This window comes from Lampetra fluviatilis, chromosome 32 (assembly GCF_964198595.1).
Source record: "Lampetra fluviatilis chromosome 32, kcLamFluv1.1, whole genome shotgun sequence".
NCBI classification, from domain to species: Eukaryota; Metazoa; Chordata; class Hyperoartia; order Petromyzontiformes; family Petromyzontidae; genus Lampetra; species Lampetra fluviatilis.
The window spans coordinates 1,696,225-1,723,238 of record NC_136306.1 but is presented as its reverse complement, the minus strand read 5'-3'; the positions used below and the strand labels follow the sequence as shown (position 1 = coordinate 1,723,238).

Below are 27,014 nucleotides of genomic sequence, written 5' to 3'. Positions count from 1 at the left end.
GGCGGGTTTATTTATGCGATCCAACCCGTAAAAAACTGTATTATGGACATACAAGGTAAACAAATCGCTCAGTCGATTCATTCACGCCTTCCAACGCATGCAGCTCTCCCACGGCACATAGGTCCGTAGCCAACGGTGCTAATCCGAGGTGCGGGGGGAAAGGACAACTAAACACAAAAAGGAGTTCGCAAGAAATGAGCTTTCAATATGGATTTAAAAGCGCATAGCTCCAGTGGCTTCCTAATCTAATAACGAAGAGCGTTCCAGGTGGCCGCAGAAGTGCATCTGAATGCACGACGCAGTGACCGTCTTGTTCGATGGCTCGCCACAAGCTGCTGCTGCCGCTGCTGCCGCCGAGGAGGATGACCGGGGGAGTCCGCGCGAGCATGGAGGTGGAGGGGCCGCGTCGTTGCGGATGCGTTCGACCGTATTAATTCATGAACATCTCTGGCTGTTAAAAGCAGCTTTATTATGGCATATGCTGACTTGTACAGTTCGTTTGTAAAGAGCAGCTAAATAAGTGCCACTATTATAAAGGCCAGTTTTTTCCAACACATCTCAGATGCTTTATTTGTAAGATATTTCATGTGGATGCATTTCTATTCTTGCAAAGATGTTGAAATTCTCATTTTCTTTCTCGCAAATGACTCCCTGACCTTTTCGTAGATTTATTGACCACATTACTTGAATAGTTCCTTTTTAATTCCTTGGACTTTTTTTCAATACAAATCACATCAACAACATTGAAGACATGTGCATTACTGCCGAAGAGAATTCTTGGTTTCAAAAGCTGCACTTCATGATCAATTTGAAATGTATTTCGGAAAACACCAATACTGATACAACATCTTTGCATACCAAATAAAAATCCACATTTCAAGCTTTGCATTTTAGGTTCACAATGCCCAAGAAGGCAACGAAATGTACATTAAGAAGCAAAAGGTCCTCATCAGGACAAAAGAGCAGTTAGGCGAACCAAAAGTTAATATCATTAGTTCCGGCGAGCTAACATTTCATATCAATAGTTCACACAGTGCAGTTAATGTTCATCGTGTTAATGTTCAACTACACACATTATCCAAGCCCCATAGCTACTCAAGTTAAAAGACTACACATTAAACCGCATCAGTTCAAAATTCGTGGTTCTAGCACGAGTGACTACGGCTATACAGTATTACCAACAAGCAATTTTTCTCTGTGTGTGCTTGTGTGCAAAGCCAAGGACCAGGCAATTGTCGAGCGCAAAGAGTTGAGTTGTTTTAACATCGTCTTGGTACAAACTTGACAATACAACTACAAACAAAAGCATCTCTGTAGTTTGAAGCACAACTCTCGCCCTCGCATCGATTCCAACGGCAATGCCATTGAACGTAGCAGTGCGGTGTGAAGCTCTCTCTAGCTGCAATGTTCTTGCGGAGTTTGTGTGCACACGAGATGCAACCACGCGACTTCCCAGTAAACTCCCAGGGCTAAGTGGACTTGCGTTCACTTGGCGCTTCAACAGAGCAGAATCTCAACGCGCCGTGGAGAAAACCCACACAAACCCACAAAGCATGGCAAAAGAAGGGGATTGCAGCTGGATTGGGGGAAAAAGACGTGAAAAATGACGAGCAAGGGACATCACAGGCACAAGTGACGACCCACGCACGTACGCACATCGGGACGTCACGGCCATCAAAATCCCAAGCGTCAGCCGAGTCCTGGGCAAGAGCTGCCAACACGATGGATGGAACAGAGGCTTTCCCAATCGGGGTCATTTTCTTCCATTGTGTTGCCAGACTTTTCCCTGGACTCTTTGCCGATGCTGGGTTTCTTGGTGGCCGTCACACCTCACGTGTACGTGTGCAGACAGATCATCGTGTATCCCGGTCACAGCGATACCCTTCACTCACCGCTCTTGTATGTCTTAATGTCTTATTTTTCCCCTCTAGTTTTTCCCCTGTCATGATGCTTGTTTATGTCCTTTTCACGATTTGTACTTTGTAAGGCGCTTTGCGATGCTGTGGAATAAAAGTGCCAAATAAATGCAAATCCTTATTCTGCCTAATATGTGGCACAAATTCAACAGTGGCTAAGGATATATTTGAAATGTAATTTTTTTTTTGCATCCACAGGTGACAAGAAAACTAATAGACGTATACTGCACAGATGTCAATATTCCAGACAAAATGACACTCCCCCTGTATATATTACACACGCACACATATCATGCACGAGTATTAACCAATGCCACATACCGCGATGGCAATGCATGCAAACCGGCCAACAGCTTTCTAAAGCAGCCACGGGCATGATGACCGTTGCGTTATATTGAGCCGAGCGTGTAACAGAAAGGCGGTTCGACAAGCGGCGGGTTGAATCAACGGCGCTAAAGCATCTAAAGCAGACACGAAACACATTAGTTACTCCTTGTTTGCACTTATTTGCACTTATTCGTGATCTTTGATGGCAGTTGAACACGTAGTTAGGCTTTCGTGGTCAATATTATCCATAATAAGAGATTTTTGGGTTAGATCATGTAAATATAAATTGTGTAAATTCACAACTGTAAATGTTGTGGATTTACTCTCCAACATACCGGTGTGCTGTACTAGTAACGGATTGGCACGTTCTGTTTACGTGACAGCCCTTAATAGTTGGCTGTGTCGGGTGACGGCGGGTTTAACGACACATTTACGCGATCCAAGCCAAAATCCTCTATTTTGGATCTTTGATGTGTTTGGATATTTTTTCATTCTTCTAAACGAGTAGTACCTCTCAAACGTTTGCAAATGTATATAAGTGCCCAGGAAGATGTTTCAGCAGTTGGCAGGAAGTATAAGATGTTTCAAAAGTATTTCACTGTATGTACGAGAGTCCATTTTAGGATAATAAAAAACCACTAAAGATGTCCACAATGCTATTTCTTTCAGAACTAAGATTCAAGAATTTATTGACATGATGAACTACTCAAAAGCCACATTGTTGATTTAAAGGTTTGAGTTTTGTTTAATAAAAACACTATGAAATAGATGACGTAGCTTTCCCTTAAAAAATACTTCCTATTTTAAGGGTAATAGTAGTTAGGAGTACAGGTTAATGCAGTGCTTTGTGAATTCAGTCAACAGCTAACAACATATGTACATACCTGTCAACCCCTTATCAGTGCCCTACCTTATTAGACCAATCCAGATCTTATTGGTCACACCGTGCCCTTATAAAGCTCAACGTTCATACCACAAAGTCCCATCACAAGGGAGAAACACAAACACATAGAACTTTGTCTTTTTTGCCCGTATTGAAAAGGCTGCACGCTGTCTGAACCTGAAAACTCAATTTCCGTGTATAAGAATACGGGTAAACCGTATGGGTTGGCAGGTATGTATTTGTGCAGAAGAGTCTCTTGACCACAGCACCACAAGAAAATTCCCAATGTTAGCTCTCCAAAGCAACTTGTAAAATCTACATTGTACTAGCCAAGTAAGATTACATTGCATTCAAATATTAAAATCACTCAAAAAGTTACACAACTACTTTAGCACAGACAATGCACAGCACAGATACCAAATGCAGCTTTGCAGTAAGCTGCAAAGCAATTTTGATTTTTTTTTACCTAAAGTACTTAAAAAGAAAAAATACTAATCCTGTGATATGTGTGCAAAAGGATTCTTAAATATGCACTTGACCGACAGCATATTTTCTTGAATTCAATTATTTTGTGAAATTCAGAACTGCATTCTCTGAATGCAAACAACCATTCACTCATATAATGGGCACTGCTGCGGAATTTTGGAACCACAAAACTCATCAAAAGTTTGGAAATTACTATTTGGCTTTAAGCATATAAGTAAAAAAAAGATTTCTTAACAACCAGATCTAGTAGTGATCGATGCATTATTTTTGCTCAAGGGGTTAGCTAAATGCTTAACGTTTGTTAACAATCTCAAAATGTGTTTCACCATGCACCGCCATGCACCAAAAAACAGTACCAACTGTTAAATAAACAGCGTGATTTCCAGTGACACCCGCTTCCAAAGCTTGTGCCGTACAACAAAGGTTAGATATAATTAGGCTAGAGCACCCTCGCACTTTGCTTTTCACGATTTTACAACGATGAGATACATGCCTGATCTGAAAAGGTGCGTTGCCAAACATCAGGTGGTGGAACCACTGGACGCAATTGTGTTCCCCGTTTCTTAGAAAACTGGTCAAAATTATTTACATAACTTTTCCAAGAAGGTCATTTAAATTTCATGACATTGGTTTGGTTAGACTTATCAATTGCTGTCCTGCGGACACGACAAAGGACCACGTACCCCCTGCAACGCAAAGTCACGGTTACGCGAAACATCTGCCACGCGTTGGCTCGCCACGCTAAACTAACCGCGCGCCAATCCCGGTGAATTTAAAGCGATGGTACGCCACCGCGGCCGGTGAAGACGTGGGTCTAACCCGATCACAGGACACACCGCGGGCAAACATTCAATTCGTAGGCAGATGGGACGGTTAAGTTTCGTGGCGACGGCTTCCTATTCACTCGTCGACTGCCTTAGTGGTTCCGCACCGGGAGCGTCGCGCGGAAGGCGACCTCTCGGTTATGGGGGGGGCGACGGCAAGGGTGCGGGCCACGGCGAGGGTGCGGGCCACGGCGAGGGTGCGGGCCGGCTTACAGCAGCAGGCAGCGGTGTCTGCCCTTGCGCTTGCGCACCTGCAGGGCGGCACGGGTGGCCATCTCGAACACCTCGCGCACGCCGTCCTTGGTCTTGGCCGAGCACTCCATGTAGCCGAAGGCGTTGATGCGGTTCGCCATGTCCCTCCCCTCCTCGGACTTCACGGGCTCCTACGGCCGAGGCGCACGGCCAGCGCAGCACAGGGGTGGGGATCCTGGGTCAACGCGGCTTTTGAAATCGCGGCTGGAGTTGCACGCGGCCACGTGTGGCCACGCATTGGAATTCTGTCCCGTTTAGTCAAATGCATTTAGTTTTTGTAGAAGTTTTATAAAAGCAAGTTTTATTTAACGTTCGTATGGTTCAAATACATGTTTTTAAGTCTAAAACAATATAAGTAGCCTCTCATTCAAAGGAGGACCCATCCTTTTACAGTCCTAAACCATTGCTAGAAACGCCATATTTCTATGGCAAGGGGCATCCAGAGAGATATGCTTGACTTCCCACAAAACGTTACTCATTTTGTATCAGCCCTCGAACAATGGGGGGGGCAGATCAACTCCCAGGTGGGATTTTCAACTCAAGTCCACCTTCTGATTGCGAGCCATGCACAACGCTCAAATCCAGACAAAGCGTATCCCCCGCCAGCTGGCTGGAGGTCGTGCCCCTCCCCCTGCCCCGCCGTGCGTGCCGGCGCCCCGGTCCGCGCGCCCCGACTCACCTGCTTCATCTTGGCGAGCTCGCGCCGCGTGCCCTCGTCGTTGCGCAGGTCCTTCTTGTTGCCCACCAGGATGATGGGCACGTTGGGGCAGAAGTGCTTCACCTCCGGCGTCCACTTCTCGGGAATGTTTTCTGTAAAAGTGCGAGCAACGTTGCCTCAACCCTCTGCGTTCAGCAAACACAACGGGCACCAACCCTTCTCGATCATCATCATCGTCGTCATCAATATCCGCCATCAATCCACTGCTGGATGCAGGACTCGCCGAGCCAACCGCCACTTCTCACGATCCTGCAATGCAACAATGCACCCAGCACCTGCTGCACGCGGACTGATCTCATCGCTCCATCTCCCCGGTGGACGTCCTCTCAGACGCGTTCCATTCCTTGGCCGTTATTATTCTTGCCCGCCCATCGACCCGTTCAGCGACGGTCATCTCTCCTCTATAGTTACCCCTGAACCAATTAAACTATATCTAAGTCTTCTTTGGCAATACAGCTGCACATGCTGATGTTTGTCTGGTGTGTTTTGGAATACCAAAAGTTTTTGTCTTTATCAAGAAAATGAATAATTTATCCTATTGAAATAAAATCCACTTCACGTGGTCATCCTCATGAGGAGTGGGGCAGACACAAGTGAGGATAAATGGTTAGAAGAAGAAAACACTGAAATAGACACACGTCAAGGAAGTGAGCGCAGCACTTTGTGAAGTGAACGCATTCTGAAGTAGCAGTTTTAAACTATGGTTACATGCCGCACCAAGTTCGAGTTTCAGGATTATTGTGTAACCAGGCGCGTGATCGAGGTACCAGCAGTCTCGTTTGCAAAGGGTGGCCTGGGTCAACATGTCTATAAAAATCAGAGCAATAATTAAATGCTATTCATCATGCAACACTGGCACGTATTGCAATCAACATAATGAACGATTATATCACGACTATAAAGCATGTGAATGTCTGGAATGACCATGTAAATTCAATCATCTATCTGCTGAGTCTGTGTAGTTTACAATATGCAGACTGGAGAGCGTAATAGTTTGTGTCAGGCCAACAGAATGTTCATAGCTTTTTAAAAGGACAAGTGCTGTACATCACCATGTGAAACGAATTACTCCGAGGTTATGTTCAAAATGTGAAGAATGGAGGCTGCCCATCTGCCAATTACTGATCGCTGGCACATTCATTAAAACGCCTCTCTCACCCACTATGGTATACTTTTCCATCATCTCATTGCTGTTTCCCTGATATAATTTCACTTAGGCAGCACAAACACCGCTGTTTTTCTTGACAAGTTGGGGCACACCAGCTTTTACAGTTAACACGAGAAAGGTTTTGACTCAAGCAAGGCAATTTCCTACATCAGTATGAGATCCACTATCTCCACCACACAGGCCTGTAAACAATCACAACCGGCCGGAGGCGGGGAGGAGGAATGGGGTGGACAGTAATTTATACGGTTCATGCAATTGCCGATCCGATCTGAGCCAAGCACAAAAACAAATTCCCGATTGCTGGGCTGCACACACCTGGGAATTAGCGTGTATAAGGCCTGGGTGGAAGGGGGGGAGGAGGCTAAGTGGGTGGCTGTGTAATGTGTCCGCGTTGTGCGTGTAGGCACGTGTTGTGTGCGTGTATCTGGGTATTTGTGCAGCGAGCTCCGATTGTGATAATAGATACATAACCTTTTTCTTCCTGGTTCTTTTGGTAAAGTCACGTAGAAGGCAAGTAATAAAATAATTAAAATAAAACATAATAAAATAATTCTCACGACGTTTCGGCCACAACGCAAGCAGCCGTCCACAACGCAAGCAGCCGTCCTCAGGTGAGGACGGCTGCTTGCGTTGTGGCCGAAACGTCGTGAGAATTATTTTATTATGTTTTATTTTTATTAAATTATTACTTCCCTTCTACGTGACTTTACCGAAAGAACCAGGAAGATGAATCCCTGCAGTCACGAAAGCTTTAAATCGAAAGATACATAACCGTCTCACCCATGATCATCCCTCCTTACCCACAATGGATTGCCAGTCTAAATTGGGATATTGTATGTATGTTGAACTTCTTTCACACCGTACATAACCAACCGTGCAAATCGGATAATTTTAGACTTGAGAATGACCTTCTGTATTAATAACGTCTCACCGGTTAAATAAAGACCCAGCATTTGACACGTGTGTTTTAGTATTCGCATTCCCTGTTGCTATTCGCATATTCAGTTTTCTCACTAAACCTTACATTCCTGCAAAATATAGGCAGCAATACGTAGATTCATCCTCTCCCGCTCCTAGTCAATAGCAGCCTTCCTCATACTGCTACTTTGTGGATGATAAAACTTAAGGGAAAAGGCACTTCCTGAAACTTACATATTACTTTTTCACAGTACAGTAATAACTGGAAACCAACCGCTTTCATCAAAAGGACACCTAAAGCAGCACACAGCTCCAGCTTTAATAGTGCCCTATCCTCACATGGCTCTAGAAAACATTTAGTAGAAGTACCACATTGTTAAGCCCTCCTCCTCCTCCCTTGTACATATTCTGATATGCTGCCCGTTATCTCATTTATATTCATCTTGATTTGAAGCTTTCGTGACTGCAGGAATCCATACATTTTGGTTCTTTCGGTAAAGTCACGTATTGATATTATTTGGAAAAGTTGGGTATCGTGATTGCCACCTCCTCAGTGACTGTTCAGCATCATTACTCATCATTGAAACAAGGGCTTTACGGTTGAGAGTACAATAAAGGTAGAAGAACCCATCAGCAGCGGAGAGTGCGGGCTGGAGCACTGCAGCTCGGCTCTCTTCTGCCCAGCTTGCTGCTGCGCTAGACGACACACGTTGACAGCATTTGCGCGAGCTTTGCTACGGTTAAAAGAAAAACAAACTTGAGAGCCGGAACACTAAACTCGTAACAGAATTAACAAAATACTGAGTATATTGATCACACGGTTAAGACAGAGGGCAGGCTCAGCCACAAGAGAAAAAGTATATTGATCCTTCATGTAATGACCCTCTCTTTACGAATGTCGGCGATCATAAACATCCACGGTGAACCTTTGCAACAGGCGACGGCAGGCGGGCGACCACTCGCCCGTGCCACCGACAAAGCTATGAGCGCCGCCGCACTCTATGCCCTGGAAAGTGCCACTTCTCCAGCAGCTCCTACCCAAACTGTCGGGACTGTCAATGGAGAAACACATGAGGATGACGTCCGTGTCCGGGTAGCTGAGCGGTCGCAGGCGGTCGTAGTCTTCCTGCCCCGCAGTGTCCCACAGCGCCAACTCCACCTGGAAACCCGCGACCACAAGCACACAGCACACGTGGAGAGAGCGGTACTAGGCTGCTCAAGCCATTTGTCTAACCCCTTTGCTGGACAACTAAGACTCACTCACATATACACAGTACAATGCACTATCTCCCTTATACGGTTTGAAGTACTAGACATCCTGATTCATCCTCACCCCACCCCACCACCCAACTTTGAAATTATTATTCAAAATTTAGGATCGTGATCACGAACTTGGTGCCTATTTGTCTCGTTGCATCCGATGAGTTTGCTCCGTTTCATTCATCCCATTAACCTAGAAGTAACAATTATGTACGATAGCGTAAAATCAGGGCCTCGACATGCCCTGTCGGGCGTGGGAACTGCCTAACTACACTTCACCGTGCCGGTTAGTGTGGGTCGGTGAGATGGTGCACGGCACCGGGTTGGACATCTTTCGCCACTGATGTCAGCCGTGGATGGGAATCAAATTAAGGTGACCGAAGTGATCGCGCAAGTCCACAACCACTGCCGCACTGCTCCAACGTTTGTATTGTTAGTTTCTCCAAAATAAAATATATTTGCATACACTTCACACAAATTGTAAATGATTGATTATTCGATTTTTATACATCCGATTCGATGCATTTATCGTGATTTCATTTTAATCAACCAATGTGATGCTTGTTCATAAAGCGGTTTTATGAATAAAACTTCATTTAAAACACCGAATTATAGGTACCAATATCGTTGTTCCTTAAGACACATAAAACTACCAAAGCATGTTTCAACCAATAAATAAATTGACCATATGCATTTTTATCAATACCTCACAACATTTTGACACCACCATAAAATAAACGCCAACTCGCACGAGTGTACGACAAGAGTAGAAATGTTTCTGCAAAAAAAACTTCTAAATTTTTATATATATATTTTTTAAACATGAAAAAAGAAGCCAACCCAGAGGCCAACCGAGGGAGAGGAAAGAGAGAGATTGGGGAGAGAGCGAATGGCGAGAGAAGGAATGGGGAGAGGGAATGGGGAGAGAGAGAATGGAGAGAGGGAAAAGCCTGCATCGCCTTGTCTGACACGAAGACCTCCCGAGTGACTGAGGAGAGACCAAAGGGAGAACCAGAAGTGGTGCCCATGCACTGAAATGCGCAGCAAGGCACCCTCCCACGCCCACAGGCGCTTCCCATCTGTCCATCATGGACCAGACGGAGACGGCACTACAACCAATGATCCAGACCCAGGCATCACCAACAGCGATCGTGGTGGTCACAGCTGGTCCTGCCCTAAGCCGCAATACACAGACCCAGCTGCGGGTTGATTTTCCTGCCATTCCTCATGTTTGGACAAAAATTGAGAGGTGGTAAGGCTCTCATATTTCTGCCGATAAGAAATATCACTAAATCTGTGGATAGCTGCTGTACTAAGGTCCCCGGGGCCAGCAGAGTAACCGGAGGGAAAGGAAAAAAAAATCTACTGCTGCAAAAATTGTTTTTATCACAGCGTGCTGCTCCTCTGCATCTCCTGTTCTACGTCCATATACAAAGCGTAAAATCTCAAGTGCGCATGCGCGAGAGGCCGGGCAAAGTGATGCAATCGCAGCCTTGGTCGCGTGGTTCCGGATCGCTGGCTCGTGCGAGTCGGTGAGGGCGGTGCAGAGGCACATGGGGCGAGGCCCAAGGAGGATTAACCTCTCTCTCTCTGGGTTGGCGGTTTTTTCATGCATCTCTTTTGCGAATTAAAAAAAGAATCTGTACCGTGCCGAGTTGCGACGAGTTGGCATTTACAGTATGCCGGTGGTGTAGCTACAACAAATATACAGACTAATGCTTCAGACAATTCTTCAGAACAGGGAGAGGACACAATGAGTGAAGAATAATCCTGCACTTCACAGCACAATGCCTTGAATAGAGTGCTTTCTAGAAAAGCCCAAAGCGTTAGCTTCACATGTACCCTTGGAAAGAAAATTCCAAAGCGTTAGCTTCACATGTACCCGTGAAACAAAATGGGCAGCCCTTTGTCAATTCACTGCTGTATGGAGGCCTCCCCTCACCATGTGGGTTTAGGGAGCTGCTTTGTCTTACGACACCACGCTGGTCAACGCGGGTTGGTCGAAGGTGGGGGCCAGGCATTACCGGTTCAGGTATCGCTCACCACTGATGTTTGCCGTGACCGGGAATTGGGACCTAGATTTTCAGCTTTGTAGTGCATTGCACTAACCACTACACTACCACTAACCCCCCTCCCCCCCGACTTGTTACATATAGTTACGTTCATGAGAATGGTGGTGAGTTGTATTCATGATTGTGCACCATCACCAATGAGTGTAATAACTACATGGTACAAGAACAGCAAATGTGATGTTTGAAAACACTTGAGGATAAACATTGACAAAAAAGATCTCCCAGACTTACAGGCTGCTGTGATGTGTTTTCGTGCCAATACATGAATGCATCAGGAGAAAAACAACCCCCTTTTGGCAACAGTTCACTTAACACAAGGAATCCACCGAGTTACAATGTGTCAAATGTTTTGAGAGACTATTTCTTGCACAGGCTTTGTTGCTTTCGCACATACGGAATAAAAACACAGGTCACGACAAAAATCCTTATATCAAGTGAGAAACCAAATCCAGATGTTAATTACCTTGCCTGGTATGCAGGTGGTTGTGGGTTCGATCCAGAGCCTGACACCCGTATATTTGGAGTTTGCATGTTTTCCCTGCAGTCGCGTGGATTTTTCTCCGGGTCCTCGGGTTTTTCCCGTCCACATTACATGCATTTAGGAGTATTTGGCTGCTTTACATTTGCACATAAGCCACTTCGTTGAGCCATCATTTGTGGACAGGTCGCTTCTGAAACAGCGCTATATACCTCTCAGTGAGCCTTACCTGATAAAATGAAAATACTTTAGTTTAGTTTATTTCATTTGTGATGCAGAGATTACTGATTCGCTCTCCCGACGCGACAGTCGATCGGCAGCTAATGTGGAGTGAAGCATGGGTGGCTTCCATCTCTCCCAAGGTGTGTGGCCAGCTTGGTAGATGAGGCCACTATGTTCTCAAGAAGGGCTTTCTAGAGGGGCTCCCTAGAGCTCCCGCTTGTGGGGTCCCATCCTCCAGCATTGGCGAGAAACAAGCCATTTCAGGGCTGCCTTAATTATACAAAGTAGCCAAAACATGTTGTTCAATGTGCGTAAAAATAGCTTGTTGTGTTTATGGAATGTGATTATTTGGTACGATAGCACAAACTATGTAAACAGAAAGCAGATTATCTGATTGTAAGGAACACTGAAGGCACAATTTGGGTTTGGACCCATGAGCATATCACAAATTATGTAATTGATTTTTAAACGAAGAATCAGATTTCTCATGTTTTCCATGGCACATGAAAACATAATATTCTTGCAATGTACCAATAATCTGCTGCACTACTTTGCTGAATTCATGAGGGTTGTGTCCATTAACCTCATATCACACCTATAGCTGAGGGCCTCGAGCCAATGTTACTGCCACACTCGAGGCTGCACAGTTGCAGGAAGTGTAGCTGAACTGAAACTAAGCATAACTGTATCACCACGGAATCTGCCACAATACCATGGGCCACGGATAACGGATCTGTCGAGGCAGAGCAGGGGATTGAGCAAACCGCAATGCCATTAGGTTTTACAGTGGGGCCAGCAAACACACGAAACATTTTTAACGGGCTCAATAAGAGGCTCACCTGCTTGCCATCCACCTCAATGTCGGCCACGTAGTTCTCAAAGACAGTGGGCACGTAGACCTCAGGGAACTGGTCCTTGCTGAAGACGATGAGCAGGCACGTCTTTCCGCAAGCGCCATCCCCCACAATCACCAGCTTCTTGCGGATGGCCGCCATTCCTGTAACCGCAACCACACACCGGAGCAATGATAAATGGCGTTGTCGTCATACGCATCGTAAGTGTGGAACAGCTCAGGGCAGGCGGTAACAAAGTACAGGTAATCCAGCGGACTATTATAAAAAAAAATAATTAGACCGTTGCATACAAAAGGAACGATTCACACCTTTGTAAGGGTTGGAAGTATTTTAAGGCTGGGGTAATTTTTGAACACAAACAGTGAACTCGCAGCCAATAACGTGAGCCACCTGGCAACGCAAATGCCAAAAAATGTGTTTCAGTTGCACATACGCAAACACTAACACGAGTCGAGACATTTGCTGACCCTCAAGCTAGAAAACCAGAACAAGGTATCTACATCATGAGACCTCCTTTGCCAGTATCAAAATATAAGAATAGGTTTTTCCCCTTTTTTCTGGCAACAAAACTGAAACCTTTTTACAAGGAATCATGTCTGCATTAACCACAATACCTGTGGTCAGAATGCAAACAAAAAATACACTGACAATATATGCATTGTCCTTGAAACTGATTGGGCCACACCAGAGACGGCTTTCTATTGAGCCTCGTCTCAAACGGTGCTAGACCAGAGGATGCCAAAAGAAAGCTGTCTCTGGTGTGGACCAATCAGTTTCAAGGACATAGCATATATTATCAGTGTGTTTTTTTTTGTATTCTGACTACAAGTATTGTGGTTAATGCAGACATGATTCCTTGTAAAAAGGTTTCAGTTTTGTTGCCAGAAAAAAGGGAAAAAACCTATTCTTACAAAACAAGGTAATCAATTTTGACTTTCAATACATGTGTACCTATGTTGGACAATATGGGTAATATGGTATCATACATAAGCTCACTCCAGTGTTTTAGCTAGGACACCGATGTGAATTAAAATCCTCGTTGGGAATTGACTCAGGCCATTATTTATTCATCAGCAGCCAGGATCTATCGACTGCTGCATGATAGCCTCTCAAAACTATTCACATCTCTCACTTCTTTGTCATGATACAATGATCATCTAGCTCCTGCTCACAGGATGATTTAATTGCTCCGTCTCCGCGGTGGTCATTCTCTCTCCGGCACGTTCCTTCCTTTGGCTGCCGCTCTGTAGTTCGTGGGTGATGGTCGAGAAACCTTTCCCGACACCGGCTTGCTCATGTATTTGATAGGTTTATACATTTCCAGTTATCCTGTTCCCTATGGTATTCAAAACAAGATGGCCTTCCCCGACGTGACACTTGAAGTAAACCCTGTGATATGAAAAAAAACGCAAAGCTCTTGAACCAGATGACATAATTATGGACATTAAATATGAAGGACTAGTTGTTGGAAACAAAATTAGCGAACCTATTGATTAAATAGATACACGAATGAGGTTAAAGTATATCATGGAATGATCCCTCATTCACGTTTTAAAAAAATGTGTTAAAACTGGCTTTTACAGATCCATTAGACTCTTACCATATCATCCTTTAGAGGGTAATAAAATACCACTTTTTATCTCCATGGGAGATAGAAAGTGACTAATAAAAATATTAAATATCACAGACCAGAAGAAGTTCTTGTACCTCCGCATTTGATGTCAAGTAACACACAATCTAGTCATCACATTTTACTCAAGAGCAAATACCACAATAACACTGGAAATTCTTGACAAGATCAAGCAATAAATATAAGACGCAGTAAAATCTATGCATTTTCATCTCAAACATCCTCATCACACTTTCATTAAATAATCATAAATCCCACCTAATGTTATGGTGACATCATACATGTAGCGAGCTGTAAGCCCCAACAAAAATGTCTGATATACGTTAATGCAAAGCTTCGTATGTTTTCAGTATTGTTTACACCTCCTACAGAGAAACCAGTGGAGACAAGTGGCAATGGTCCCGAGTTTGTTTGAGAATCCTGACATGCACTGCGAAACCTGCAATTTAAATGCTTAATAATCAGACGGCACACTTCGGGCCAGGATGTGATTCTCTGGTAAATGTGTAAGCACAGTGGCTTCCTAACGAAGATGAACACTGCCTGTGACCTCTAGGATGATCTATGGGAAAACTCCTCTTGTCTGTAAATTATACATAATGGCACCCAAAAATGTATGTGGAACACAAAACCATAGTTCTACTTAAGTGTTCGACAATTCATTATTATTTTAAAGGTAAAAAAAATGGAGTAGCTATCCATCTCATATTTGAAGTAAAACTGGAATGCGCTGCATGTTCCAAAAGCCAACACATTTCAGCATTTAACACTTTTCAAACAACGCTTTGGCACAAGAACAATTAGATCTGCTCGAAATAAAATATTCCTTGAATAAACAACGACTGTGACACAATTATAACGGTGCACAAACCAAGGTGCATTGTTTGCAACCATATTGATATGACGTTGTATCAGTATAGCGCACCATGCATTTTGGAAAGTCAACTGCTCTGCACATTTCGCGGTGTATTTATGACACGCAATTGGCAATTTTCCACTGCAGACATGGCTGACGAGCATAAATACTTATCACAGAGGATGCACCCCTGGCAGCGGTGAATAAAATAAAATCCACAGCAACACTAAACCTATGAGAACCACCATTACAACATCTGGACCCGGTTACGCTTAAAGAAATAAAAATTGCCTGTTTTGTTTACATCAACGCTTGGCTTGACAAATATTAGTCATACTAGCTGTAGCAACCATCATTGGAATCTTCGATATGGTGACTATCATATAACCCACAATTACATATAGAAATCTGTCGCAACTCGGCCACTAATTGGGACAAGGGGCTCTCATTTTACACTCGAATTAGATTTTGGACAATAGATCACCAATTCAGTGACTGTTTAACACGGAGGCTTTGGAGACCAATATCATCCATAATACAGGTTTTTTTTTTGGACCCACTTATCACTAGAAACGAATTGGCATGTTCTGTTCACGTGACAAACCTGACTAATTGGCTGTGTCGGGTGGTGGCGGGTTTAACGACACATTTACATATTTACGCAATATAACCCAAAAAAACCCTCTATTATCCAGTGACTATTTGCTATCACAGCATTACTCAACCGCGAGGGTCCTCTCCCCACTCCCCTGATCACTGCTCAATAACAAACCGTGCCTCTTCAGTGCTCAACGCCCTTTGACGACAAACCAAACTATGCGGGTCACACCCTCCTCCACCGAGTGCACCGTTACCTGGGAGGCAGAATGGGGTTGGGCGGCTTTGCCCGACAGGGTTGGGTCTTAAGAGTCAAGTTACTCCTCCTGATAATCCTCACGTGGGAACGACGCAGACACAACAAACCCTGGCCGAGGAGCACAGCATCATAACATAGAGACGTGCCAGAGAGGATGGTGCTTACTGAACTCGTGATTCCCACGGACACGGGTTAAAACCCAGGTAACAAAACTAATTATCCTAAACACACACTTGTAGAAGTATGCGAAAACAGCAGTTTTGCGAAAAATGCATTTATAATAAGCTAGCCGAAGTGTTGTACATGGGTTGATGTATTCGTGGCTGTGTTTTTCTCTCGGAGGACTCTGGATGTCTGGACCATAACACCACATCCATTTACTTGATGTGCATGGCCAAAAACATAATTCGCATCATGCACTGTAATACTGTCATCAACGCCACGTATTGTTAGTGCCAGTGGGCAGTATTGTCGGGTCTCAAAAACAAATCAAGCGCAGCTGGCAGCTTTCAACAGAGTCCACGCAAAACCCAGTGCGCTCCTGTTAACCAAGCACATAGCAGTCGTCACACTGCATGATCAGGACAGAAATCAATACTGCCCTAGATTATACAAATACAGGGTACTTAAAAAAATGTTAACACTTCTGAGAATTTGCAACAATACCGCAAGAAATGTCCCTCCGGACTCTGGAGACCACTTGGAGAAGATTCCAGGCACGCGTTGACAATGATGGCGAACACGTGGAGACTGACTTTTTAAAGCTATTAACATACATTTGTTATCACGTAAGTGTATTATCTGTTCTTTTTACATGCAAAAAGATAGTCCCATAAAACTGTCAACATTTTTTTTAAGCACCCTGTATTGTGGTGCAAACATATTTGCACACGAATACAAACATGACTACGACATCCTTAACCTAAATGGGGGAGGAGACTCGAGTTCCCACGGACGCGAGCAGCATGAGCACATGTACCCATCTTCCGTGATGATGTCACCTCTTGGCTACCTTGCAGCACGATCCATCATTCATTTACCCTCAAGCACTCAACAACAGAGGTGTGTGCGTGTGTGTGGTACCGACAGACACGTCTCTGGTTTGGGCTCACGGACTTAATAAATGCCCACGGGGCTTCACGACCTCCTCCAGCCTCACAGCGCAAACAATACTTCTCCATAAAATAAATGTATCGTTAAACCCGCCACCACACGACACAGCCAATTAGTGAAGGTTTGTCACGTAAATAGAACGTGGCCCATTCGTTACTAGTACAGCACACCGGTGTGTTGGGGAGAAAATCCACAACATTCACAATCCGAGAACGACGTTTCGCAAGTAACTACAACTAGCTTCATCAGGCGGACAGCCTGATTTGTGGATACATTCTCCTGTTTCGTTCCTTAAACAGAGGGGTAGATGTGATGACATCACTTGTGAGCCCTTCACTTCTACAGACCCCAGAAGGTTGCACTCGCGTAAAAAACACCCTCATGGATTTCAAGCAATACTTAAACCATCGATAGGTTGTTATTACAGAATATACCGCTATACATGTTTTAAAATAAAATACTACTATAGACGAGGCTTGCAACGATTTACCCTCAGAGGAGATATTTCGCAATTCTGGTCGCCATTCTATTACATGTAATGCACCGTATTATCTCCCGTGGCATTAGGGTTTACGTGAACCAAATATACCCAACAAAATAATCGATTAGTCGTTCCATACCAGTTGTACTATGCTACGGACACTGCATATACTGCACATCATTATAAGGAAAACAATATGCCATATCTTCTCGGGTATCGAACATTATATGCTCATTGCTTCATAGATGAGAAACTCGACAAACATTAACAATCTGCCTTTCGCACATCTCTATACTGAATCAGCCTGTGTATATATAATGAAGAGGTTTAATAAACAATGTACTGTAGTTTTAATTGCTATCTGCTCATCCACTGTCTGGCATGTCGCGTAGTTATCGTGACATTAATCTCTATACAGTACTGTTGAATTAAGTACCGTATCAACGCTACGCTAAAGTCTTATTAGCATTAAGTCTTTAGCGACAAGAAGCCACACGTTATCTAGCTTATACAATGTCACGCTCTCGTTAACTAATCCTCGTCAAACGTTTTAACGCGTCGGGAAGCCCCCCGCCTACCCCCCCCCTCCTCCAGGCGGGCTCCACCCACGCCCCGCGACTCTAAACCGCCACCGAGGGCGGCGGCGAATCCAGGCAAGCGGCTAGGCACCGAGAGGCGGATCAGGCCTACTCAGTACGGACGGTCGTTTTCTGTTCGACAATAAAGAACGCCGCCACGCAGGGGGTGGACGAGGTGGCGTCACTCGCAGCCTCACTCACCGCGGGCGAGCACCACGACTCGGATCGGGAAGCGCCGCTCACTCCTCTCGCTGGGACCACCACCAGGGGCCGCCGCTGCCGCTGCTGCTACTGTCTCTGCCGCCGCCACCACCAACCACATTCCCTACCACGCATCCGCGGGCTCCGCCCTTGCCCGCGCCTCCCCATTGGTCGTCGGTTTTCCTCGGCACCAATCGCGCGCGAGCGTTTCGAAGGGTCGCCAGGACGGCTCCGCTGGCCAATGGGACCGCGCCCGGCGGGTGCTTAAGTGCGGTAGGGATTGTAGTCGCACCCCCCCCCATCCCCACTCCCCCCCCCACACCTCCCCCCACACCTCCCCCACCACCCCCCATCACCCTCCCAGGCCCCCCACACCTCCCCCACCACCCCCCCCACACCTCTCCCACCACACCTCCCTCCTCACCTCCCCCATCACACCCCACGCCCCCCCACACCTCCCCCATCACCCACTCACACCTCCCCCATCACCCCCCATCACCCCCCCCCACACCTCTCCCACCACACCTCCCTCCTCACCTCCCCCATCACCCCCCACGCCCCCCCACACCTCCCCCATCACCCCCCATAACCCTCCCAGGCCCCCCACACCTCCCCCACCACCCCCCCCACACCTCTCCCACCACACCTCCCTCCTCACCTCCCCCATCACCCCCCACGCCCCCCCACACCTCCCCCACCACCCCCCATAACCCCCCCACACCTCCCCCACCACCCCCATCGCCCCCCTACCTCTCCCACCCCCCATCACCCCCCACACCTCCCCCACCACCCCCCATCACCCACTCACACCTCCCCCACCACATCTCCCCCCCACACCTCCCCCACCACCCCCCATAGTTACTGGGGTGGAAACCCGCTTAAAGTTAACGGTTACCGGTTCGCACAGACACGTACAGAAAACGTCCATCCGTACTAAGCGGAGTTTGTTTGAACCTTTTCAAGTGAGAGACGTAGAGAGCGGCCACTGCAGTGTCCAGCTGTTAACTCACTCACACCCTCAGTGGGCTTTGCCTCATAGGATGGGGATGGTTTAGTTGTATTGCTATGTTTGGATGATTTGTTCTACCTTTCCTGGACTAAACACTCCTATCATGTCCTTGTATTGTTTGTTGTTGTGAAGTTCTTACCCCGTGCCCCGACTAGATAGCTGTGAAAAAGAGCTTTAGAGCTCATCGGATTCCCTCAGTATAAATACATATTCTTCTTCTTGGTTCTTTCGGTAAAGTCACGTAGAAGGGAAGTAATAAAATAATAAAAATGAAAATAATAAAATAATTCTCACGACGTTTCGGCCACAACGCAAGTATCCGTCCTCAGGTGAAACCCAGGTCTGTCGAGGCGACAGCGTCTGAATGAAACAGCACACGTGCTTGGAGCATATATATAAGCTGGGTTGGAAGGGGGGAAGAAAGGGGGAGCCTTCACAAAAGAATATGCATATCGAGGAATTTAGCATATTTATGGGAAATGCAAGTATGTGATTAGTACTGCATATGCCCGTGCATTATGCAGGATTAGCAGCATCAAAGGAAGGGGGTAAGGGAAATGCAGGTATGTGATATGGGAAATGCAGGTATGTGAATAGAACTATTTATGCCCGTGCATTATGCAGGATTAGCAGCATCAAAGGTAGGGGATATGGGTAGCATTAATGAAGGGAAGGAGTGTTAATAGTATGTAGCTGCAGTAACTAAACCACCACGTAAACAACTAAAGTATAAACTACATATTATCATCAGTATACTAAATATACTCTACAATAAGCTGAGTTACTAACAGTAAGTAATACATTACAATTCTATGTCGTAAAAAATATAATATGCTTCCATCTAAACTTTATTCTCTTATATCACACGAGTCTACACCATACAAACCCATCATTTAATTATATACTGTATTGCCATAAACCACCCTATACCTTATACATTGTAATATTACACTATGTATTATTCTACCCACCCTAATGTATATCACACTGCTTATATTCACTATACAATTACGATACTATATATTACTTTGTACATTGTATTAAGCATATAAATGTTATACTGTTTGTTATTATACACTGTACCATTGACCGTCGTGTGAAAGATACTAAATCGAAATAGATACTAAATCAAAATAAATATTCTGTTTCTGAACTACCTCGTATATAGGAGGTCGTGGGTTCGATCCCGACGCTGACGCTGCATATTTCAAGTTTACAGGTGTTCTCTCTCTCCCCCCGTGTACGTGTGGATTTTTCTCCGGGTCATCCGGATTTTCCCTCCACAATTATTATCAACATCGTGCTTTCAGAGTATTTGGCTGATAAAAATGTCCACATGATGATAAGCCACTTCGTTGAGCTATCATTTGTGGCCAGGTCGCTTCTGACAAAGAGTTCGTTTTTAATAGTCAGCAACACTGCACTTGCCATCCAGAGGTCAGCGGGCTCCATTCCCATCAGCCAGACGAACGGTATCCTTGCTTAGGCTCTTCATAGATGGTGCGCCTCTCTTTGCAATCCGCATTTATTTACACAACACAGTCGCTCTCTGGTTCAGCATTGGAACTGCTGAACCAGCGAGAGCCGTTACAACAAGAGGTTATTTATGTGGCGAAGGGCAAGCAGGCGGGGTCTGAGCTGGAAAGGAATTCCATCCCCGGACGCAAGCACGTCGGTTGTGTTAATGGGGGAGATTAGGGAGAGAGAGATTAGGGAGAGAGATGAAATGAGCTTCCGTCGCCGCACAAGAGCACCGTCCCCGCATATGCGCACAACAGCAGTGTTCATGGGAGATTAGCACTATGTTGATGGCAGAGATTATGCAGGGAGATTAGGGGGATTAGCAAGTTAATGTAATGTCTATGTGCAACACAAGCTGCTGCAGTGCTGCCAACTGCGCTGTGAGAGGCAAGCGCGTCAACGCAAGAGAACCACCACAATGGTGGTCGCGCCAGTGAGACACACAGCCCATCACACAGCCAGAACCATCGATACATCGAGGCTAAGGGAGCAGAGGTGGCCATGTTAGTGAGACCCTAGCCCGTTAATGCAGAGGCACCTAACAGGGCAATGCAACTCAGAGAGTCGGAGATAACAGCCAAACGGCAGGGAAGAATGGAAGCACCACACCAAGTTGCGACTTTGCTTGGTTAATAACGTCCTTCCAATGATTGCTCAGCTTGTACCCATCTCGGTTGAAATTGTCTCTGTGTTTATATATGTCTGGATGGATTCATGGACAAATCTTTGATGGTAGCCCAAAGGTTTGCAGAGTACCAGATGGTTGTCTCCCCATGTATTTATTCTAGACTTGAAGCTTTCGTGACTGCAATGATTCATACTCTTTGGTTTTTTCGGTAAAGTCACGTAGGTTAAAAAAGAAAACAAATAAATTAAATCACGACGTTTCGGAGGCAACACCATCTTCCGTCTTCAGGTGAAACCGTCACAGCAAAATTGCTGTATCAAGTGACGAGAAGTCCCAAGAGGCACGACCTTATATACTGGCTAAGGGGGGAGGAGCCAGGATGGGCCGCGGGAGAGGAGGAGTTGTGAGATGGTCAGTACGGCTGCTGGAACTGAGCCTTTGTAATGTAGATGGCAGAAGTAGATAAGCAAGCTAGGATTAAGCCGCCTTTTGTTATGCTGCTGGGTGGGTAAAATTCAAAGCAGGTAACTAAAGTAACCAGTATATAAGGTCGTGCCTCTTGGGACTTCTCTTCACTTGATACAGCAATTTTGCTGTGACGGTTTCACCTGAAGACGGAAGCTTGTGTTGCCTCCGAAACGTCGTGATTTAATTTATTTGTTTTCTTTTTTAACCTACGTGACTCTACCGAGAAAAACAAAGAGTATGTCTCCCCATGGTTGGAGACAACCATCTGAGGACCCAATCAAAACCATCACCTTGCCATACATAGCAGGTGTTACCAAAACTATGTCCAAATCTTAAACAAACACAAGACCCAGGTCCGATTCAATACAGTACACAAAATCCGTGATTTAATCCCATCTGTGAAGGATATCATTCCTGACATGCAATACCACAACATTTACAATCTGAGTACGACGTTTCGCCAGTAATTACAACGAGCTTCATCAGGCGACAGCCAGATTTGTGGAGAAGTCTAACTGTTTCCTTATATAGAGGCGTAGATGTGGTGACCACGCTTCTATGCTCTTGCGCAAAGTGGGGGGGGGGGGGGATTAATGAGTCAACGTACATTATGCATGTGCATTATGCGATCCCTTTGATCATGTCCTTCCTGTCTATTGTGTTTTAAAATAGCCGTACCAACAGTAATCCCTATTGAAGTATGCTTCCTTTATAGGCATGCATTTAAACAATGTATTATTGGATTATTCGCTTCCACGCAGCACTAAGGCGGTAGCTACCCGAACGGTTAAAATTATTTATATATTTTTGTCAATTTGATAGATTATCTAATTAGTCTTGGCCAGTAGTAGCTAGTTTTGCACGTAACTTCAACATCAGAGAAATATTTACATTCTCCCAAATACAACCGTCAGCAGTAGCAGAACACGCGTGCCAACAAGGACACTCAATTGATTTTGATAATTAACTCGCCTGGTATTCAGGAGGTCGTGGGTTCGATCCCGACCCTGACGCCGGTATATTTGGAGTTTTTGTGTTCTCCCCGTGGTCGCGTGGATTTTTCTCCAGATCTGGTTCTTTCCTCCACATTTAGAATGAACACGCGTTCAGAGTATTTGGCTGCTATAAATGTCCACACGATAACAAGCCACTTCATTGAGCTATCATTTGTGGCCAGGTCGCTTCTGAAATAGAACTCCATAGCTCAGTGGGCCTTACCTGGTAAAATACAAATAAATAGTTGAGTTTAACTGGGTTCAACCGCTGATTCACCACACTTGGTTCGGGTTCTTCCAGAGACGGTGACTTTTCTCCCCCCGCATAGCTCACGTTCTGCTATTCGTCGAGTCATCGAGCCAATTAATCGATCGCTGAATTAATTGGATATCCCAGCTGTAGCAAACACACACCACAGTCCACCCGTGGCTTTGGCAGTACAGCCAGGTGGTGGCGCATGTGCTACGTGGAACAGCATTGTAATCACACACACACAAGACCGCCACTCTGAGCCAAACTCAGTGTCAGTCGAGAGCTCGGGGAAATCGGTGGGTCGCTTTGAAGTGTCTCTGAAAAGTCGGTGGAGGTTGAACGCTGATCATTCTGCTGCTACTGTGTATGTGCAGCAGCGGCGGCGGCAGGGGCACAATGATGATGATGGGTGCGTTCATTACAGAGGTGGGGCTGCCACGGAGACGACTCCCTGCAGTGGGCCATAGTTCTTTGGCCCTTGGTGTCGAGAACCACGGGCACATAGACAATGGCAGAAACAGAGATGCACACAGACACGCAGCAGCGCAGCCAGACACGTAAATACACGGGCACATGTTGAGAGCCAGCAGATATACACAGAGACGAGAGACAAACACACAGAGGGACAGGCTTTCAATATTGTGGGTGCCTCGATGTGCATAAAAGTAGTGCGCACAAAATAGAATTTACTGGATGATGGGCTGCTTTAATCCAATACCAGCACTTGAACTTTCAATCTTCCAACTGTGAGTAAAAAAACCGTGCCACTCGGCTACACACTGTAAATAAAATATACAGTGTATGTACAATACACAATGTACAATACACAGTGTATGTATAAAACACAATGTACAATACACAATGTATAATACACAGTGTACAATACACAGTGTACAATACACAGTGTACAATACACAGTGTACAGTACACATTATAGATACACTGTGTATGTATAATACACAATGTACAATATACAGTGTATGTACAATACACTATATAAACAAACTTTGTGAAAAACATGTTTTAATGCAATTCATTTGATACACTGTTGCTGCATGAAAGACTGTTTTCAGGATGTGTCCCCAATACTTTAATTAATTCCGACACACCCCACAATTCGGACCGAGATACACAATTTCGGTTGATCGGAAAGTTCCCAACATGTGATATGGTGATTGACATCACTTCCATGGGATAACTTCCAAGAATATCCAGTCAAAAGTGTCGCCACGTGATGTCAATTTGACAAGTGATATCATATTTGCTTAAATTATTCATATATTTAAATGAAAAATATTGTCTTACCGACTGGACGATTAATATTTAAAGATATAAAATAACATTTGAACCTTATGGCGGGACCCCAGGGTCCCATAAGCCCCGGCTCTCGCATAAACATTAAATTATAATGTAAACATATTATAACGTAAACAAAAAACTTTGCTCTTTTTCACCAAACGGTTTGAAGGATGGTGGCAAGTGTTGTCTTGTTTAAACTATGCTTTAAAAATAAAAAACGACTTACCTGCAGTACCTCTATTTACATACACTATCGAAAAAAATATTTACACCCCTCTGTCAATCATCGTGTTTCTCAGTGTGGATTTGTGAACACACTTTGTAAACAGTACATAAAATAGTACGCCTTTTCAATGCGCTGTTCATATTGTAACAAGCGTTTCTACCAATGTTACTCTACAGAGTAGTGGGTCGCCGCTCCTCTTATCCGCGTTGATACGAGCAGTATGTGGGGACTATGCCTTAACCGCAAAAATAAAACCTGTCTGCACAGATGCATACGGACAAGAGAAGTATAATCAAACAGGAGGAATTAACGGTGCAACGCATATCATCTGTTAAATATCTGCAGGTAATAGGATTGTCATCGATTGATCCTGGCTGCAGACATTGGTAGGTCACAAATACGGTAATAATGAAGATAAGAGAGCAGTTTCACTGTATTATGACAAATAAAGGACTTAAGTCGTGTAGGCACTTTGAGCAGCTTTGGATAAGGGGCCGTTCATAAATGATGTCACGCACCTAGGGGGGGGGGGTAGACATTTGTGACGATGTGTGACGGGGGGGTGAGAAATGTGACGTCACATCAAAATGCGCAACTTTAAATAAATACTAGCAGAAGTACCCGGCGTTGCCCGGGTGAAAAATATATTTCTTAATAACCTTACATATATACACAGATGGGCTGCTAACCCTGCCCCCCCCCCCAGCCACGATCTCCTGGGCCGCTGTGCAGTAATATGTACGGCCTATAGTGTGGTGGGGTGTCGAGGCCTAGTACCGTGCAGAGCCTCCAGCCTCGCCTAAATTGCCCACCCGGCTGAGGCTGGGTACTGGGGCCGTTACCCCCCCCCCCCCCCGCGCTACAATAATACTGTCTAATCGCTATAATTTTATTATCTACCGACCCTATAATAGTAATTGCACATATTAGGGTGGGGGGGGAGTGAAGAGGACGTGAAACTTTGATGAATTTACCTCAGAGTCGCGTGTTAATGCGTGCGCATATTTTTAACGGGAATTAAAAATGGCGTCCACCCCGCAGCGAATGCGTTGCTACCCGTTGCCAGGGGCAACCGCCGTGGAAAACCAAACGGACCAATCGTGTCTCGCAAATCCCTCACATTTCGTCCAATGAAACTGCGTATGGTCCGGCGACACACAGACAGACAGATTTGCGATTTTATATATATAGATAGACAACACGTTCTACTTAATTAAAGACTTTTTAATAAATGTTTTCTCCTACAACATCAGAGTGCAGCGCCACATTAAATACGCACTACAATGACAATAGTTTAAAGCGATTTGAAGCATATTTTATATTTGGGGGGGGGCAGAGCTTTGTGACGTCATATTTGAGGGGGGTCTGACTTTTTGTGACGCCGTGTGCCGAAGGGGGGGGGGGCGGGGGGTCAAAAATCGTCCAAAATCGCGTGACGTCATTTATGGACGGCCCTTTAAGATCTTGCCCATACCCGAGCATGGAGTGCCATTCGCTTGTTCAGCTCTCCTGCGCATTCGTCCTCACCGCTGCGCTTTGACGAACGACACGGCAACAGAATGATCCGTGCCATAAATTAAATTAATAACGATCTTGACTTCCGTTTATTCGGGACCCCAGGGTCTCGCCATGAGGTTAATTTAATGTAGTGCATAACCAATGAGCCATTCAAGTCGAGTATTTGTAAATCTGACAAAAATATTAAACAAATCCAAAATGGAATCCAGAAATCTCAAAATCTGACATCCTGACAAATTAAATCCGAAACTCATCTCTAGAATGTACCACATGGTAAGCGTACACACGTAAACGTATATCAATCAGGAAAAGCAGTTTGCCAGAAATACTGTCAGCCAAAGACTGCCAGACATCTCAGATTCTGATTTACGTGCTCCCTGGAGCAAACGTGGATGGCTTGAAATGCAGACCCACGCACACCCTTTATTCCACACACACACACCGCTTCCCACCCGCTGCGATTTCAACGGCTGTGCATTAGCGCCGCCGTGCAATTTGCCAGGAATGACAATCCGTCAAAACTGACAGAAGCCGAGATGGCTCGGTGGCTCCAGGAGACAATGCCCCGGCTCCAACCCGCCACCACTGAACAGGAATTCAAATCTGGGCCATCCAGCCTCAAGATACAATCACGTTCCCAACTTGGCCAGTTGAGAATCTCAAAGTCATGACCATTCGCTGTGCTGTAAGGCATGATTTCAATGTTAATGTTTACAAAATCCGTCTCCTTGCAGCTCTGAAGGTGAAAATGTGTTGAATGTAAAGGAACTCGAGAAGTAGCTCTGTGGTGTAATTTGGGCAGTGGTATAATTTACATTTAAATACGTTATTTTACTACGTTGTAATCGGTAATTTTTTATTTGTATATAAATTACCAAGTGGATTAATTTACAGGGCAGTAGGTGCCCTGTGTGTGTAAGGGTGGCACTGCTTAGGGCTGAATGGTTTCGGGAAAATATCTAATTGCGATTTTTCTGACAGATATTGCGATTGCGATTTGATTG

The 27,014-nt window shown here is 45.1% G+C and overlaps 1 protein-coding gene across 1 annotated transcript; it reads right to left on the bottom strand.

The window, feature by feature from the left end:
• Positions 1–465: 465 nt before the first annotated feature.
• LOC144943616 (rho-related GTP-binding protein RhoA-D-like) lies at positions 466–18,227 on the bottom strand. Its single transcript, XM_078871233.1, has 5 exons — positions 18,094–18,227; positions 12,364–12,521; positions 8,531–8,651; positions 5,368–5,498; positions 466–4,819 (listed from the first exon to the last, which is right to left on the bottom strand). The coding sequence occupies exons 1-5, from the start codon at positions 18,212–18,214 to the stop codon at positions 4,646–4,648; spliced, it is 705 nt and encodes a 234-aa protein (XP_078727359.1). The 5' UTR covers positions 18,215–18,227; the 3' UTR covers positions 466–4,645.
• Between the last annotated feature and the right edge of the window lie 8,787 nt (positions 18,228–27,014).

What these genes read in the sequence shown, in the direction of transcription:
- LOC144943616 (XM_078871233.1), bottom strand. Translation starts at nt 18,214, where the DNA reads ATGTGGTTGGTGGTGGCGGCGGCAGAGACAGTAGCAGCAGCGGCAGCG. An exon ending in TGACAGTCCCGACAGTTTGG is followed by an intron (nt 5,499 to 8,530) that starts GTAGGAGCTGCT and finishes GCACTTTTACAG; the next exon opens with AAAACATTCCCGAGAAGTGG. An exon ending in AGCTCGCCAAGATGAAGCAG is followed by an intron (nt 4,820 to 5,367) that starts GTGAGTCGGGGC and finishes CCTCGGCCGTAG; the next exon opens with GAGCCCGTGAAGTCCGAGGA.